Below are 16,032 nucleotides of genomic sequence, written 5' to 3'. Positions count from 1 at the left end.
CATAGTCACATATATATTAAAACGGACTTATGGTACAAAACAGTAAGTCCATTATTTGCCTGCTGCGTGGCCGAGTTGTGAAAACGGGCGTGGGTTCGATACCGCTCCAGAGCACGGGCTGTGTCTCGACAAAGCCACTTAATGACATGCCAAAATAAGGGGAACAGCTGACTCGAAGACTAATATGTCACTTCGCTGCTTCCTGTTGTATCGCATCTGTGATCGCAGAGTAATGTATGTCATCGCAATGGATGCAAAATAAAACATGATTATTATTGTAGACATAAAGTGTTCGCAGCAACGATATTGAGTAGCCTGATACAGAGGATAAATACACAGTATAGCAACTCGTTACCAAGATCAAATAAGTAATAAATCATTGTTTAGAAAAAAATTGTCTGCACATGCATTTGATTGATAGTAGACGAATCGCTTAAAAGTAATTCGTATATGCTTTTTCATTTTTTATGGTTTACACCAGTGCTCTTCAACCGGGTAAAGTGGTATATTGTACTGGATACCATGGCCTTTAGAGTTATGGCTAGCTATGTCATGTTTTGTGAGCAACTTTTAAAAGACCTACTTTTGTTTTCTTGATCTTTTCAAAAGTAACGAACTGCAGTATTTGTTGAGGTTACTAACAGATCGGGAAACTTTTAGTTGTTTTTGGTTTGTTATATATCATTTAAATTTGATTATACGACATCAGTTCGATGAGTAGCCTAATTTATCAATTTTTAGTGGAGCTGCACTTAGTAGGGTTGGTAATCGTCTGTTTTTTTTCAAATCCAACTTCAGCCCTGGTTTTAGGATAGAGCAGTATATTCTAAAACCTCCGGTCAAAAAAATAGTATTTATGTCCAAAACTTTTGAAATTTCCACTTAATCATGTACGATTGTACGCTACATTGACTGTTTTTCATTACACTGTTGAGGTTTGTTTGAGTTTGTAGAGTTCCGGCTGCATGCATTGCTCTATAGGTGCTGGTTTTGCATGAAGTTGAACCATTTTGTTTGTAGTATTATCAAGTCAAAACAACTGTAACAAGTTTCCCGAACTGTTCATAACCTCAACAAATACTACAGTTCTTTACTTGTAAAAAGATCAAGAAAACAAAAGTAGACGTTTTAGAAATTGCTCACAAATTGTTGCATAGCTAGCCTCAACTCTAAAGGCCATGTGTTTACCGAAGTGTACACAATACCAGATTGCAAATTATAGGATATACCGGTTACTTCTAAGATTTTAATAATAGATATATTTTTTTAAATATGAAAAATTAATTAAGTAGCCTATACTCAGTGCTGTGTTAAGGGGGGGCCCGGCCCCCGGGCCCACCATCTCAGGGGGCCCACAAATAATAGACTTTTGCGTATCAGTAAAAAAAATTGAGTTGCTAAAGTTCACTGCGTGTACTTGTCCATTAAGAAGGTGATTTAGGTCTTATTATAATAAAACATCTTAAATTTGGGCCTTCACTACACTGAAACATCTCTAAAAACACCATTACTATCTTGAAAGAAAGTTAAAATGCGATAACGTTAGTAACATGATCTGCAGAAATGTATTTAACATATATATAACGGGTGGGATACAATTGAATATGTGAACTCAAGAAGGGCCACAAAGTGTTTTTGCACAACCGTTTTAATTATTTTGGTCATTTACATTTGGGGTGAAACTTCGATAATAATTATATGCTTAAACACACTGGTAAGAAGCATCATATCTAAATATGGAGAAGTTGAAGTGTAATTGATGTAGTTGGGCCCATTTCAAATAAATCAATGGAAATATGGATAGGGTATTTTTTATATGTTTACTGATATGTTTGAAAAATTTGGCTTTTTTTTTGTATAATTTAGAAGACATTGAAAGAAATCGAAAAGCACAAATATTATAGTGAAATGAAAAAAAAAAAACTAGAGGGCCCTTTTTCGAATTCACATACCGTTATTCAATTTCTTTTGATTGAAAGAAATCTGAAAGCACAAAAAGTGAAATGAAGAAAAATGAAGTTGGGCCCTTTGTGAACTCACTTACCTACACAGTATATATACATTCAATTTATTATCATCGACAAAAGTGTTTTGTTTTAAAAAATTGTTAGGTGTAAGCAAAATAGCATTTCTGATAGTTTAATTATCATTTCATTTTTAACATTTACAATACCGTAATTATAAATATCCAAACTAGTGATGTCGCGAGCAGGAAAAACCTGTCTGCTGCCGCACTGCACATGTCTTCCCGTACACTGCAATGCAAAACATCTCGAAATGTCACACTGCCTCTGCACCACAAAGAATAAGAGTGCATTTGCGCAAGTGCACATGAAATGCAAAGGAATCTATTAAACAAAAGCAAATTTTGGAAAAAAATTAGGCCCTATTTCAGCAATTGAATAACTTACACCACTTATTATCCACCTTTCACCACTTATTATTATCCATTATTGAATGCTGGGTACTTTCAGCAGAAACGTTCTTCTGTATTTACTTTTTTCTGAATATATGCACAATTGCTCATGAAATTGCTCTTATCTTTAACTACCTTATTGGCCTGGCATATGACATGTTGCACGATGGCCTACTGAAATTGCTTTGATCCAAAACAAAAATCATTCTTTCACAATTAAGTGACCTGTTTATTATTCTTGCCACTAACCAAGGCTACCATACCCTAAAAACTTTAATTAACTTGAATGCCTGCACAAAATAATGAAATCTTTGCCTTGGAATGAAATAATGTTGAATAAACATAATTGAACACTTGATTCTCAAAACGCTTTAAACTGTTTTTGTTTACAAATTAGGCTACCATCACAATGTTTTTACCTCGGTTGACAGCACAAGTAGTGTTGCCAGATTAACCATAAAAATGGTGAAAAACAATAATGTTACCAGGTGACCAAATCTGAATGAAAATTAATAATTTTTGCAGTTTTTGTTTTATCCTCAGATTTTATCTGCGCGGTACAGCGGCAAAGTTCAAACAGTCAAAAATCTACGCGGTACGGTGATATTACCGCGTCGTGACTATACTCCATTGCCAGCGTTTTTTTTTATTAAAAATTGTTAACACTTTTGGCTTTTATTCCCAGCAAAGGTGTAGCTGAGAAATGATAGACCTGTGTTTGCGATTATTGACACTTATGTTGTTTTCTAAACTGGTGAGAAAGTCTATTGAAGTGAACCACTTTTCCATATCGGTGCAGTGAAAGTATACACAATACTATAGGTCTGCTTGACGGTAGAGGGCCCAAAATTATTCTGGCCCCGGGGCCCACAAAGGGTTTAACACAGCACTGCCTATACTCGTACACAGTGGCGGATCCAGGGGAAGCACTTGGTCACCTGCATCCCTAAAACTGAGAAAAATCACTAATTTTTTGCCCTTTTTTGTAAAATTTTCTTGTTCGTTTAATCATACAGCTTCAACTTCACCAGTTGCATGAGGAACTTGCGCTTTCACCAGTAGATTATAAAGAAAGAGTTTTTGGTGTACTCTTCAATAACTGAGAAAATAATGCAACACGTTAATAGAGGTAGCCTACCTCAAATGCAAAATGTGCACATTACGAAAAAAAGTATTGCTGTGCCACAAAATACACAAAAACCCTCCAAAACAAAATAAATATGTCAAGGTTGCCCCCCAGACTTCTTACCAATCGGTTTGCTTTTTAGGATGATCACTCTTCACATTGTCTATTTGCTCTTGAAATTTTTGCTGCTATGAAATTGTAGAGCCTCTCAAATGTTTTTTTTTCTAGATCTGCTACTGCTCGTATGTGAACACGAGGGAAGGTCTAAAATCCGATGTCCAAATGATTCAAAATATATTTTTATACTACCAACTTGAAATAACGTTTACTCCTTGTTTTTTTGCCTTTATTTGATTAATTGTAGTGCCCAGCACAAACAAGTTCAATGTTTTTTTTTATTACTTGACGAGCCATTTAATGCTAGTTTTCAGTTTTGTAATTTTTTTTTAAACGCAGTTAAACATTTCCATGTGTGAGGTAGGCTAGCCGGGTCTGCTACTATTTGGCAAGTCCGATTCGGCTATTTCCCTATTCGGTTACAGTCCGATTCGGCTAGTTCCCTATTCAGCTACAGTTTTGAATTGTATTTAGTATTTTATTCCACAATCATAGGCGCCGACTTTTCAAAAAACTTTAGAGGGCGAGAAAGATGATGACGTCACAACCATAACGCTATTTTACTCAATTAAAGTAGTCTTTGATTAAGCTTAGTGTCTTGTTTATATTGACACCTAGGTCGCAAACCGAATTTATTAGAACCGCTGCTTGAAACGATTAGTTTTACGCATGCAATACGCCTAGTCGTAAAAATTTTAATATTGTTAGCTCATAATTGGAACAGTTGGAAAACAAGCCGGTTCATTTTCTTTTCGTGCTAGTGAATAACAATGATCAAGACAGTGAAGTTATCGAAGTAAAACGCAAAAAATCATGATTTCAAGCAGAGTGGAAACCGCTATCGGTTTTATTAACCTCGTATCGCACGTTTTGCTAATTACTTACCTTCAAAGCATTAACAACGGCGAAGTGTTTTCTCTTCTGTTTTTTATCGAAAGTCTTCACAGTCTTTTATTGAATACCGTATCATCATCATAATCCATCGTCGGTTTGTTCCCCACTAGTGGGGGTGGCCGATTGTTTCCGCGCAGCAATTGTTTTAATCCCTTTTCTCCATTTCACCCTGTCTCTTGCATCTTCCTCCTTCAGTCCGACTTTTTTAAATTCATCCTTCACTTGTTGTTTCCACGTTCTTCTTGGACGACCGCGTTTCCTCTTCCCATCCACCTTAAGATCTAGTGCCTTTCTAAGAAAACTTCCTTCCTCCCTCCTTATCACATGTCCATACCATCTTACTCCATTTGCCCTTGCCAGTTGGTCTATGGTCTCTCTCATCTCTAGCATATCCAACAATTCTTCAGTCCTTTTTTCCCTTCTGGTTTTCACCCCACACATTGCTCTCACCATTGACCTTTCCGTTCTTCTCAGGATTGCCAGTTCACTCTCTCTCAATACCCATGTCTCGCTACCATATAGCATTGCAGGCCGCACACAGCTCTGATACAGTATACTTTTCCTTTCATCCTTAGTGAAAATTTTCTGCCATGCAACATTTCCCCACATTCCCTGAACTTTGCCCAGCCCAATCTTGCCCTTGTTGTCACCGCTGCTTCACATCCACCACTTCCATTTATCCGATCACCCAGATAACAGAAGTCTGTCACTGTTTCGATGCCATGGCAGAACTCATCATCATGGCCTTCCATTTCATTCCTTCCTTTACTGCATTTCCCACAAACAAAAAACTTCGCCAATCTTGTTGCGGCTCTCTTGACATTAGCACATCTTGCATGTACCCACTTTCCACATTCCTTGCTTTGCATTGAATTTCTCATCACTCTCTTGCCACATATTCCACAGGGATCTACTTTGTTCTCAACAACTGTTCCTTCTGCTCCACTTACCATCACTTTTGTTTTTTCAAGATTCACCTTCATACCCTTGGTTTCAAATGCTTCTTTCCATTTCTCAAACTTTCTCTCCAGTCCCTCCATACTATTACTTGTCAAGACCAGGTCGTCTGCATACAAAATTTCACTCAATAGGCCCTCCCTCACTCCTTCAGTTACAACGTCAACCACAATAGCAAATATCAGAGGTGACAAAACTGATCCTTGGTGTACACCAACCTTCACAAAAAACTCGTTTGAATAATTTGATCCAACTCTCACTTTTGTTCTTGCATCCTCATACATAGACATCACAGCTCTCACTAATACCTCCGGTATACCTCTTTTCCTCATTGCCCACTCCACCACTTTCCTTGGTACTCTGTCAAATGCCTTTTCTAAGTCGACGAAACACATATATAGTTTTCTCTGCTTCTCTCGGTATTCCTCCTGCATTCTTCTCAATATAAACAGAGCATCCACTCAGACTGTACCTTTTCCTGGCATAAATCCAAACTGCATATCATTTAATTTCACCAATGTTCTCAACCTCTTTTCTAGTATTCGCTCCACAATTTTCATTCCATGCTCTAGTAGTTTTATACCTCTATATGCACTGCAACTTCTCACATCCCCTTTTCTCTTGAACAGTGGAACAACAGTACTATGCTTCCACTCCTCCGGCATTCCCTCTCCATCTAATACTCTTTGGCTAAGTTGCAGCATTACTTCAATTCCCAACTCTCCACTTGCTTTTATCATCTCTACGCTCACTTCTGATGGACCGGCTGCTTTATGCAGTTTCATTTGCCCCATTGCCTCCACCACTTCATCACGAGTAACCTGTCCCACTGGACCCTCCTCCAGATCAACCTCTGTCATATGATCCCATACATTCTCCTTATAACATTTTCCATATGTTCCTTCCACACTTCTCCTTTGCTTTCCGGGCTGAAATGCAACTTCCCATCTCCACTCCTTATACATCTTCCCCCTACAATATCTTTCCCATCCTTTTTCATTTGCTTTATGAGTCTGAATACATTGTTTTGGCTTTCCCCCATTTTATTAAGTTCCTCCTCAGCACCATTCTTCATAGCTCTTGCAACAACCCTCTTTGCCTTCTTTTTCATACTCTTATACTTCTTTTTATTCTCTTCTGACCCATTTTTGCACCACTGCTTGTATGCATCTCTTTTCTGTGAAATCGCATGCTTCACCTCTTCATCCCACCACCATGTGTCTCCACGATCCCTCCTCACTTTCTTTTTCCCACATACTTCATCACATGTTGCTATGACACCTTTCTGAAATGAAGCCCACAAGTCCTGCGCACTCATGTTTACCAGCTCTTTTGCTCTTTTCACAAACTTAATTCTCGTTTCTTTTTCCTCCAGTTTCCACACATTTCTCACAAAATCTCGTTCTTTCTTCACAATTTTCTTCACTTTTTTCATATTTAAGTCTCCTACTACTAGTCTATGCTGCAACTCCCACGGAATTACTTTCACATTCTTCAAGTACTTTCTCTGTTCCTGCCCAACCACAATAAAATCAATTTCCGACTCATGTCCTCCTGAGCTGTAAGTCACCCTCCTATTCTCTTTCTTTTTAAACCATGTGTTGGCAATACAAAGTTTCCTTTCATCACAAAATTCAAGTAGCATTCTTCCTTCCATGTTTCTCTCCCCAAAACCATACCCTCCATGAATGCCCTCGAACCCATTTGCTTGTTTTCCAACATGTCCATTAAAATCTCCTAATCCAAACACCAACTCTTTTGAACTCCGTAAATCCCATTCCTCTGCCAAAACATCATAAAAACTTTCCTTTTCTAAGTAATCCCTACCACTTTGAGGTGCATATGCACAGATTAGCCTCACTACCTCCTCTTCAAAAGCAAGTACCATTGTTATCACTCTGTCACTCCTTCTTCTAACTTCTATTACTTTCTCACATAATTCCTCTTTTACCAAGAAACCAACACCACCGATTCCTGTGTTATTTCCTGACCACCATAACTTATATCTCCTCCCATTGGCACCTAAAAACCGCGCTGACTGTCCCCTCCATCTTACTTCCTCTAGGCAACATATATCCACCCTTCTTTTTCTTAGTTCTTCACATATTTCAGTTCCTTTACCACACAAACCTCCCACATTCCAGCATCCGATTCTAACACCATAATCTTTTTTCAATGTTTTTTTGTTTTCTCGGAACCCAGAGATTCTTCGCACCCCTTGCCCATCTAAGGGCTGCTGGGGACTAGGGGCCATACTTTTGCTGCATTTAGATAATATTTTGGAGCATAGATTTTCCAGCCGGATGCCCTTCCTGACGCTAACCACAGTTATTGGCGGTGGGCCTAGCCTTTACTTAGACAGTATTTCCTGCAAGGCAGCAGGATTTCTAACAAGTTTTAGCCAACCAGTCGAGGTTGTTGCCCATGAGGTGGGACGTGGACCCACTTGTTAGTTTGGTGTGTGATCAAGATTCAAGACCAGTGTTCCCCGAGACCCATGGTGTAACAATCTATGGCGACTGCCCAGGGTTCAAAGGTGCTACTTGTACCACACACCTACCTCACTCAATCGATTGAATACCGTATATACTCGAGTATAAGTCGAGATGTTCACAAGTGAATATCACCTCAAAAAGACAGGTTCAACCTATACACGGGACAAGCTATTGTCTCCAGCTTGGCAGTTTTCTAATTGAACGCATAGTTACTGCCGCAAAATCATTGTTGACGTAGATTACGGAGTTTGAAACGGCGTCGAAAAGTAAAAGTTTTGAATACGTTTATTTCCAGTGATTCGAACTTAAATTTCAAATTTAATGATTTCTTGTCAATTCTAAACTTTATGCACTTGTTGAGCAATATGCAAAGCTCACGAGACAAAACAGAAAGAGCTGTTTTAAGAAATCGATTTTTTTATTTTTGCGTGTAGGATATAATCGTTCTTATTACGTAACATTCCATGATCGTTGAAGTCGATGTCAAACCTAAGCGGTCGCATAAAACAATGATGTCAGGTTAGCTTGGTGATAAAAGCGGTAAGAGACGTCGTTATTGCAGGCAATATCAGCGTCCAAGACCATTAAACACCTTTTCTTTTATCGGTTTTCAATTCAATTCTCACACATTACGAACAAAACAATGCGTTCTGTTGAATCATAATTGATCTCACAGCGGGACGTCGTTGAAAATAGCGCGTCTAATTTAGCTGGTTTGCGTAATATTGCAAAGAATAGTTACGCGACTGTTCCAGCAGCGTAAGTTACTCTATCATCTACTTTGAAATTTCCATACCGTTTGAGAAAGCCATGCGATCAGCTGCTGTTTTGCGGGCAAGAGCAACATAGGATATTTTTCGCTTTCGGCACTCTTTAAGTCCGTTTAAATGATCTAAATCTCTTTCGCGAAGTGTTTTATCTTTGAAACACCACTTGTAATAACCATTTTTGTTGCCCCTAGTTAGTGGTTAGGTCTAAACCCCACTCATCTGAAGCTTCGAAGTTTGCATACAGACGGTGACGTAGGATACATGTCGATTTGATGTGAACAAACATTTCAATTTAATAGTTCAAACATTTTGCGCTAAATTTCATTTCAATTTATTTTTCTTTGTCGGAATGAAAAAAACGATATTGTGGAATAAAATACAATTCAAAACTGTGGCCGAATAGGGAACTAGCCGAATCGGACTGTAGCCGAATAGGAAAATAGCTGAAACGGGCCATTCCGAGGCCTTTCTTGAAATTTTTTAAAAGGTATCACGAGAAAATAGGTTGAGGAGCACGGGTTTATACTGTCATATTGGTATGATTTATACTTCAGTTCCAAAGCGATACTCCTCATCACTCTCATCTTGGAACCCACGCGTATTCGTCTTCCAGCCAACAAAAGTACGGAAAAGAAAAATCAAAAAAGAAAAATCTGCTGAAGTCTCCAGAATTGCAAATCACAAATAGCAAACCAACGCCAATCCCCGTTCTGTCTGCTGCAAAGTAATTTATTATGCTTATTAATAAGAAACTACGTGCTTTGGAGAAGTTTAGCTACTGGTTGAAACTCACTTTATCTTTAAATTCTGATTTTTCATGTGAAGCTTATTAGTTGTTTTTGTGTCAATACCGTGTTTTTGTTTGGAAAATCAATTAATGTAAAATATTTATGTGTTTGTTATTTTGTAATGCTTGAAATTAAGAATACCAAATTTAAATGCGTTATTTGTGATTTCAGTCCTATCGCTCAACATGGTTTTGCAGTTCCCGTGAATTCTCCACAGCATTTAAAAAATAAGGATTTTCACAAACACCATCGAGCTCTCGAAGACTCTCGTGATCACAGAAGCCACTGCAATCACAGAAATTATCACGATCACAGCGACCCTGGCCATCGCAGAGATCAGCATGAATACAGAGTTCCTCATGATCACAGAGAGCATTATCATGTAGATCCTCATGATCACAGAGAGCATTATCATAGAGATCCTCATGATCAAAGGCACTGTCGAGATCACAGGAAGACTTGCGATTATAAAGATGCTCGCTATCGGCTTTCTCAAAAAGATGATTATGCTGCAGTTAGAAATCATGAACATATCGAAACTACAAATCAATTACCAGGAAACAGAAAGGCTTCAAAAAGTCATCCCAACAGCACTGATTCACAAAACTTTCCCCTTCACCCAGATTCATCAATGGACGACCGCATTACATCATCTGGAGAGTCGTTGACAAAGAATTGCGAAAGTGCTGCTTCTCATAAAGCTGGAGATGTTGCTATCCCTCACGAATCAAGAATCCCTACAGGTAACATGCGTTGTCATGCATTTTTCCATTCACGCAACCTGCCCGTGTTCGTGAGCAAACGGATTAACATTGTTGGTGGAAATGCATGCACGAAAGGCAGTTAGGGACTTTAGGTGATACCATGAACATTCACCATTATAAATTACAATCTGAAACTTTTGCACATGAAAACTTAAGTGGCTTGTTCTTGACACTGGTGTTTCATTTTTCTTAATGAAAAATTAACTGAAGGCTTGTTTATTGTGTCTTATTCCTAACATACAGTGAGATTTGAAAATTATAACAAACAGCCAAAAAGTTGCCAACTTAACTTCAATTTCTCAAACTTTCAACTTGCCACGCCATATTTGTCTTGTTCAGTCGTCGCTAACAATGCGATATCTTTGTCAGGTTCCAATAAAAAACTTGCTAATTCCGGTAAAGGGGACGGTCGTTTAGCTGACAACGGTGACAATAAGAAACGTGACGACGGCAAGAGAAAAAACAGTGATTGCAAACAGCAATAACAACATCGACTGCATTCAGCATGCCTACAATGATTTGTTTACTTTGCTACTGGGGTACTCAGATGTTAACTGAACTTGTTTGGTTCATTCTGACGTCAGCAGTCGTGCATGTTTTTACTTATTTTTGGCATTCTGAATGCCAGGGCGACGCGTGTTTGCAGGTTCGCCCTAAAAGATGTTCCTGATTGTTTTTTAATCAATCAACACGCTTCAAAACGTTTTGCTTCATAATGATGATGCAAGATTTTTGTCTGTGTTTTGTTAAAATGCAAGTATCAGAATGATCAGCCATTTCCTACTTTTTGGTTTCAGTTTGAATTGTTAACTAGTTGTTGCCCTTTTGAAAAAACTGCTCGTTTCCACATCGTTTCAACGTCCGTAGATGTAGAATAGCAGCTTCAGCTGACTTGGCGTTTTCAAAACTGTAAATAATTTGTGGCCATCCATATGTATTGTAAATGTTTGCTATTTTGATGACATATCTTCACAATTTGTTCGTTTTTGTTTTGCAAAGTAACATTGATAAAAGGTTGTATTTGAAGCGTTTCGTATTTGTATGTTGCAAAATGATGATTAAAGTCGCATTTTTTCAATTTATTGAAGATTCACTATTTTCTTACCGTTGTACTAAGCAGTGTTAAAAATTATGTAATACAGTAGAATTCGCCTATAACGGCTTCGTTTATAACGTCAATTCGCCTATTACGTCACATTTTGCTCGGTCCCGGCAGAATTCCTATCTTTTACGTACATTGTAGTTCGGCTACAACAGCATCGCCTATAACGTCAATTCGCATGTAACAGCACCCTTTATTGGTCCTCAGACGTCTTTTGTTCGTTTATAACGTCACTTTAAGCCATCACCTTCCCCAGAAACGGTCAGTCTTTTAATCCAGTTAGCGCTGCTGCTTGTAAAATGTCTTCCCTTTATTTTGCTACGTCGTTCGCAGCAGGGACTTTAATTAACTGAATTAACTTTTTTTTCGCGTGAAAAACTATCACCTGCAAAAAGCAGCTCTACAGCTGACCTTTAAACAACTCAAAGCAACAGTTGTACGTGCAGTACTGTATAAACTAATTAACTGAATTAACTTTTTTCCCGCGTGAAAAAATCCGAAGTCACGACGATAGCGAGCAAATCCTACATTATTTAGCAAAAGCTGAACGCTATGTAGTAGAGAAATCCGTGTCAAAAACGAAACAGCTGAAAATCAATGCCTTTTTTGCTAATAAACAATGAACTTCTCTACTATAGGCTACTGTATGTAACGAGCTGTAGCCTATTGCGCAAATTTTCTGTACCTTTCGCTGTAGGTTATTTTTTTAAAAACAATTTCTTTGTTTACTGTATTTTCTGCGTGACTTTTGTCAGTTTGGTGGTACACAGTAAACCTGACTGGATTATGCACCTCTTTCTTTAATCAAAAGACAGTTTTGGAATAGTTTGCGGTAGTTCGTCTATAAAGTCAATTCGGCTATAACGTCAGTTTTTGCAAATCCTCTAGGGGTGCCGTTATAGGCGAATTCTACTGTAGATTGGCTTGAAATGTCAACAAACCGAGAGTTTCAGGTGAAACACTAGCAATATTATTTTGCTCGACTTAGTTATTGTAGATCGTGGAGATTGTTCTAAACTAGAATGAATAATGATTACTCATTGATATGAACCAAAACAATGACTTTGCCAAATCACTGAAATATTTTTCTGTTGGACTTGTGTTTTTTATGTTTTATGCAGATCGTGAAAAAGTTCTATGCACTTTATCTTCCCAGTTTTGTAACTTTTTGTTAATTCTTCTTCTTCGGGCTTTATTTCTACTTCAAGTGTGGTCGCCGGTGCAGATTGCAGTCTTCCACATCACTCTCTCTGCAGAATCCAGCTTGTTGGTAAAGGTCCACGTCCCAGTTTGGTAAGCTGGGTTAATTAATTCTTATTAATTATTAATATTATTTTTATTAATTAAATGTTTTTTTTTGCTCTCCACCATTGTAAAAGTGATATTTCATCATGTTGTTTTTCTCTTAACACGGGACCATCGTGTCTTACAGTGTGCAATGTGCATTCATTGTTGCAATATTTGTATAGTTTTAGCTCACTTCTATTCACTGTTGGTCTACTTATCTTAATATCGCAAAAGGGGGTATAATGTCAGTCATATTTTTATTTTTATTCAACCTGATACTGCCTGCCATGCTAGCTCAATTTTTTTCAAATTTACGATGTCGATCTGATTACCGCTTCTTGAGACATAAGCATGATGCTGTTGTCCTTGTGTGTATATTTTTTTCTGTCATCTTATTTAGTGACTTTGCATCTCAGAGCGTACATTTTCGTTAGTAACATGTATTATAAGAATGAGAAAATGTCTTGAAATTATTGTTTGTTTCGAGTAACGTGCAAGCTGCAATTGCAGCCTTGGAGTGTTGTATCACATCAACACATCTCATATCTACAAAAACAAATCTTGTTCGTCAGGTTTTTGTCAGCAACGAAGCAAATATTTATGGAGAATACGACTAAAGTGATATTATTTTGTTGTATATGTGTATTCCATTTTTAAATGTTTTGAAAATCTTTTCGAGCGACTATTTTCTGACGATTGTCATTCATGTTTTGAAACGTAATCTTGTTTCTTTGTAAAAATGATTTAGTTTTTCGTCGGTTGTGCAATGGTTGAGATTTACACATGTATTTTCGTAGACAGTGTTTAAATCCATTACGCATCAAATTATATCTACTTTCCGTCACTTTTTGATAAATAATGAATGAATAAATGAAAATGAATAGGCTCGTTAATCAGGCTTCAACGAGCTGTTTGCTGCTGCAATATCACCGTCGTCTTTATCTTGGAATCTGTACGTCAGTCAAATGTTTCAATTTTTTACAGTACGATTTCGGTCCTTTGGATTACGCCACGTTGGTATTTGCCTTATTCAAATAAAATCTATTTGTTTATTAATTATTATAACTTATTCAAAATGATTTTATTTGAATAAGGCACTATAATGATGCATGGCTGGAGCCATCCCTGCCACATTAATAGGGGAGCAAAAATCGGTTGGTAAAAATTAAAATTTGTGACTTAAACTTTTTTCAAAATCTAATTTGCGCCCAATACGATACAAAGATCAAAAAGGAGTTTGACTTTTACTGTAGCCAATGTTAAACAATGGAATTGTGACGTTGCAAAAGCAACATTGTGCCTCTTCTGGCTCATTTCGCGTTCAGTCAGCAACAATTGGAAGTTTAGTAAAGTCGCTAAGCTGTTGAAGGTTAGAAGTAGCACCAGAACTTATTATTCCTTTTTATAAGAATTTATAAATCTAATCTGTAAAACAATGAAAACTATTAATACTACAAAAAGTGCTCAATGCCAAGCAAAAAGGCAAAGCAGAGCGAATTAAATCAAATATAGTTATTACTATCTGAAGCCTTTATCTTATCTGAAGGCTTCAGATAGTAATAACTATATTTGATTTAAATATAATCTGTTGTATGACTTCAATTTGGCCTGACCAGAGCACTCAGTCTGTTCTAGGAAGAAATTAGCATTTAAGTATCAAGTCGTGCCAGCTTAAAATTGTCACGTCCTGAAGACCTCCTGACATTCATAGTTGAATATATGGATGAACAGGGTTCGAAGTCACGACTAGTTGTCACTATTCGATTATTTGTTGCTTTCTGAATATCGAATGCTTATACCCATTCCTTTTAAAAATAAATATCGAATGCGCGTTATTCACTGCTTTTTTATGCAAGCAACGAAATCATTATTCGTTTTTCACTAATCGATATTTAGGAGAACTGCTGAATTATTTTTTGTTGTTTACTTCGTCGTCAAAACGAATTTACGAGATTTAGTTTTCGGTTTACTGTCCGACCTAGTCCCCTTCCGGTTTTCAAACTTTAAAGGATCAAGGAAAACTTTGCGGCTGCACAGTTCAGAAAAACCATGCCAGTGAGAGTCGTTAACAGTATTGCCAACCTTACGGTTTGCAATACTGTAAGTCTAGGCTTGTTTTTTTAGTTTGCTTGTTACTTGTTTTTTGGCCAGTCAATTTTTAGTTATTGCTATTTATCGCTTTTTTTAAGTATCGATAGCGGAGAGTCATTGCTTTTTTGGGCACAATCGAATAGTGAAATAGTCATTGCTTTTTGACGAATGACTTCCAACCCTGGGGATGAATGCTTCTTTCTAAATCTTCGAATTGCTTTGCGAATAATGCTGACCTGGCAGTATCTATTGCAAGCTGCGAGCGATCTCTCAGTAAACTAAAACTGATCCTTTCATACCTTCGCTTCGAACCTCAATGAGTCAGGACAGATTGTGTGATCTAGCTTTGATGAGTAGCCTATAGCAAAGGAAGAAACAGAGAAAACTGACTTAGTTCAGGTCCTTAGGGGAATCTTTAGGCTAAACGTGTTACACGTTGTTTTTTGCAGTTGGTCAACCCAACTTTGATTTTAGTGGGTGCCGCAACTTTTTGGGTCCCGTGATCACCCCCAAATCGGGATTTCCCCAGAAATCACGTTTCAGCTCTTTTTACGGCATTTTTGTGCAGTTACATATTTGATTTTTGCATATTTTTACTTAAAAAGCACACACAAATAGGGGAAGGCGGGGAAAGTTGAGCAGTTTTTTTTTTATTTCACTAACTTTTTCGAAGACTCAAGTATTGCATTTCAAAAACATGCTAATAAGCCAAGTTTTTAGACAAAAACTGGTTGGTTTTTATTTATTATTTTGCACTGTAGGATTCAAGTTTAAGTAACGATTGCACAGCTTGCCCCGGATTATTTTCCGGGGCAAGTTGTGCAGCACCATGGGGCAAGCTGTGTAGCACCATGGGGTAAGTTGAGCAACAACAATCGTTCGTTTTGACTAGAGGCAAGTTGAGCAACATATTACGGCCAGCCAAAGTACAGATAATTTAACAAATCAGTTATTTTTACATTCATTCACTAGTCGTTTTTTACATTCAATTTTAACAAAGGCGGTTTACAGAACAGTTGCAAAACTTGCCCCGTCATCCATTGCACAACTTGCCCCATTCACACTTTTTTTAAAGAACAAAAATTTCAAGAAAACTAACAAATGTACGAAAAAAATTTACCTGCGAAAATACAACTACATCATATGTCTACTGACCCCTACTGCTAAAGTTCGACTAGTTCTACTGTGCATCCAAAAAATCAAAATTTCGTTTGCATTCGAATTT

The 16,032-nt window shown here is 37.5% G+C and overlaps 1 protein-coding gene across 1 annotated transcript in view; it reads left to right on the top strand.

Moving 5' to 3' along the window:
* The window catches only part of LOC145765447 (uncharacterized), a 90,606-nt gene extending 76,921 nt beyond the window's left edge, over nt 1–13,685 (top strand). The window contains exons 9-11 of the mRNA XM_082577269.1: nt 9,330–9,499; nt 9,735–10,306; nt 10,697–13,685. Coding sequence (XP_082433395.1) covers nt 9,330–9,499; nt 9,735–10,306; nt 10,697–10,812 — 858 coding nt within the window. The 3' untranslated portion in view covers nt 10,813–13,685. The remainder of the gene's footprint in view (nt 1–9,329; nt 9,500–9,734; nt 10,307–10,696) is intronic.
* Nucleotides 13,686–16,032: the final 2,347 nt, after the last annotated feature.

This window comes from Aplidium turbinatum, chromosome 2 (assembly GCF_918807975.1).
Source record: "Aplidium turbinatum chromosome 2, kaAplTurb1.1, whole genome shotgun sequence".
Classification (NCBI taxonomy): domain Eukaryota; kingdom Metazoa; phylum Chordata; class Ascidiacea; order Aplousobranchia; family Polyclinidae; genus Aplidium; species Aplidium turbinatum.
Note: the sequence above shows the minus strand (reverse complement) of the source record. Positions and strands in the feature narration are given on the sequence as shown.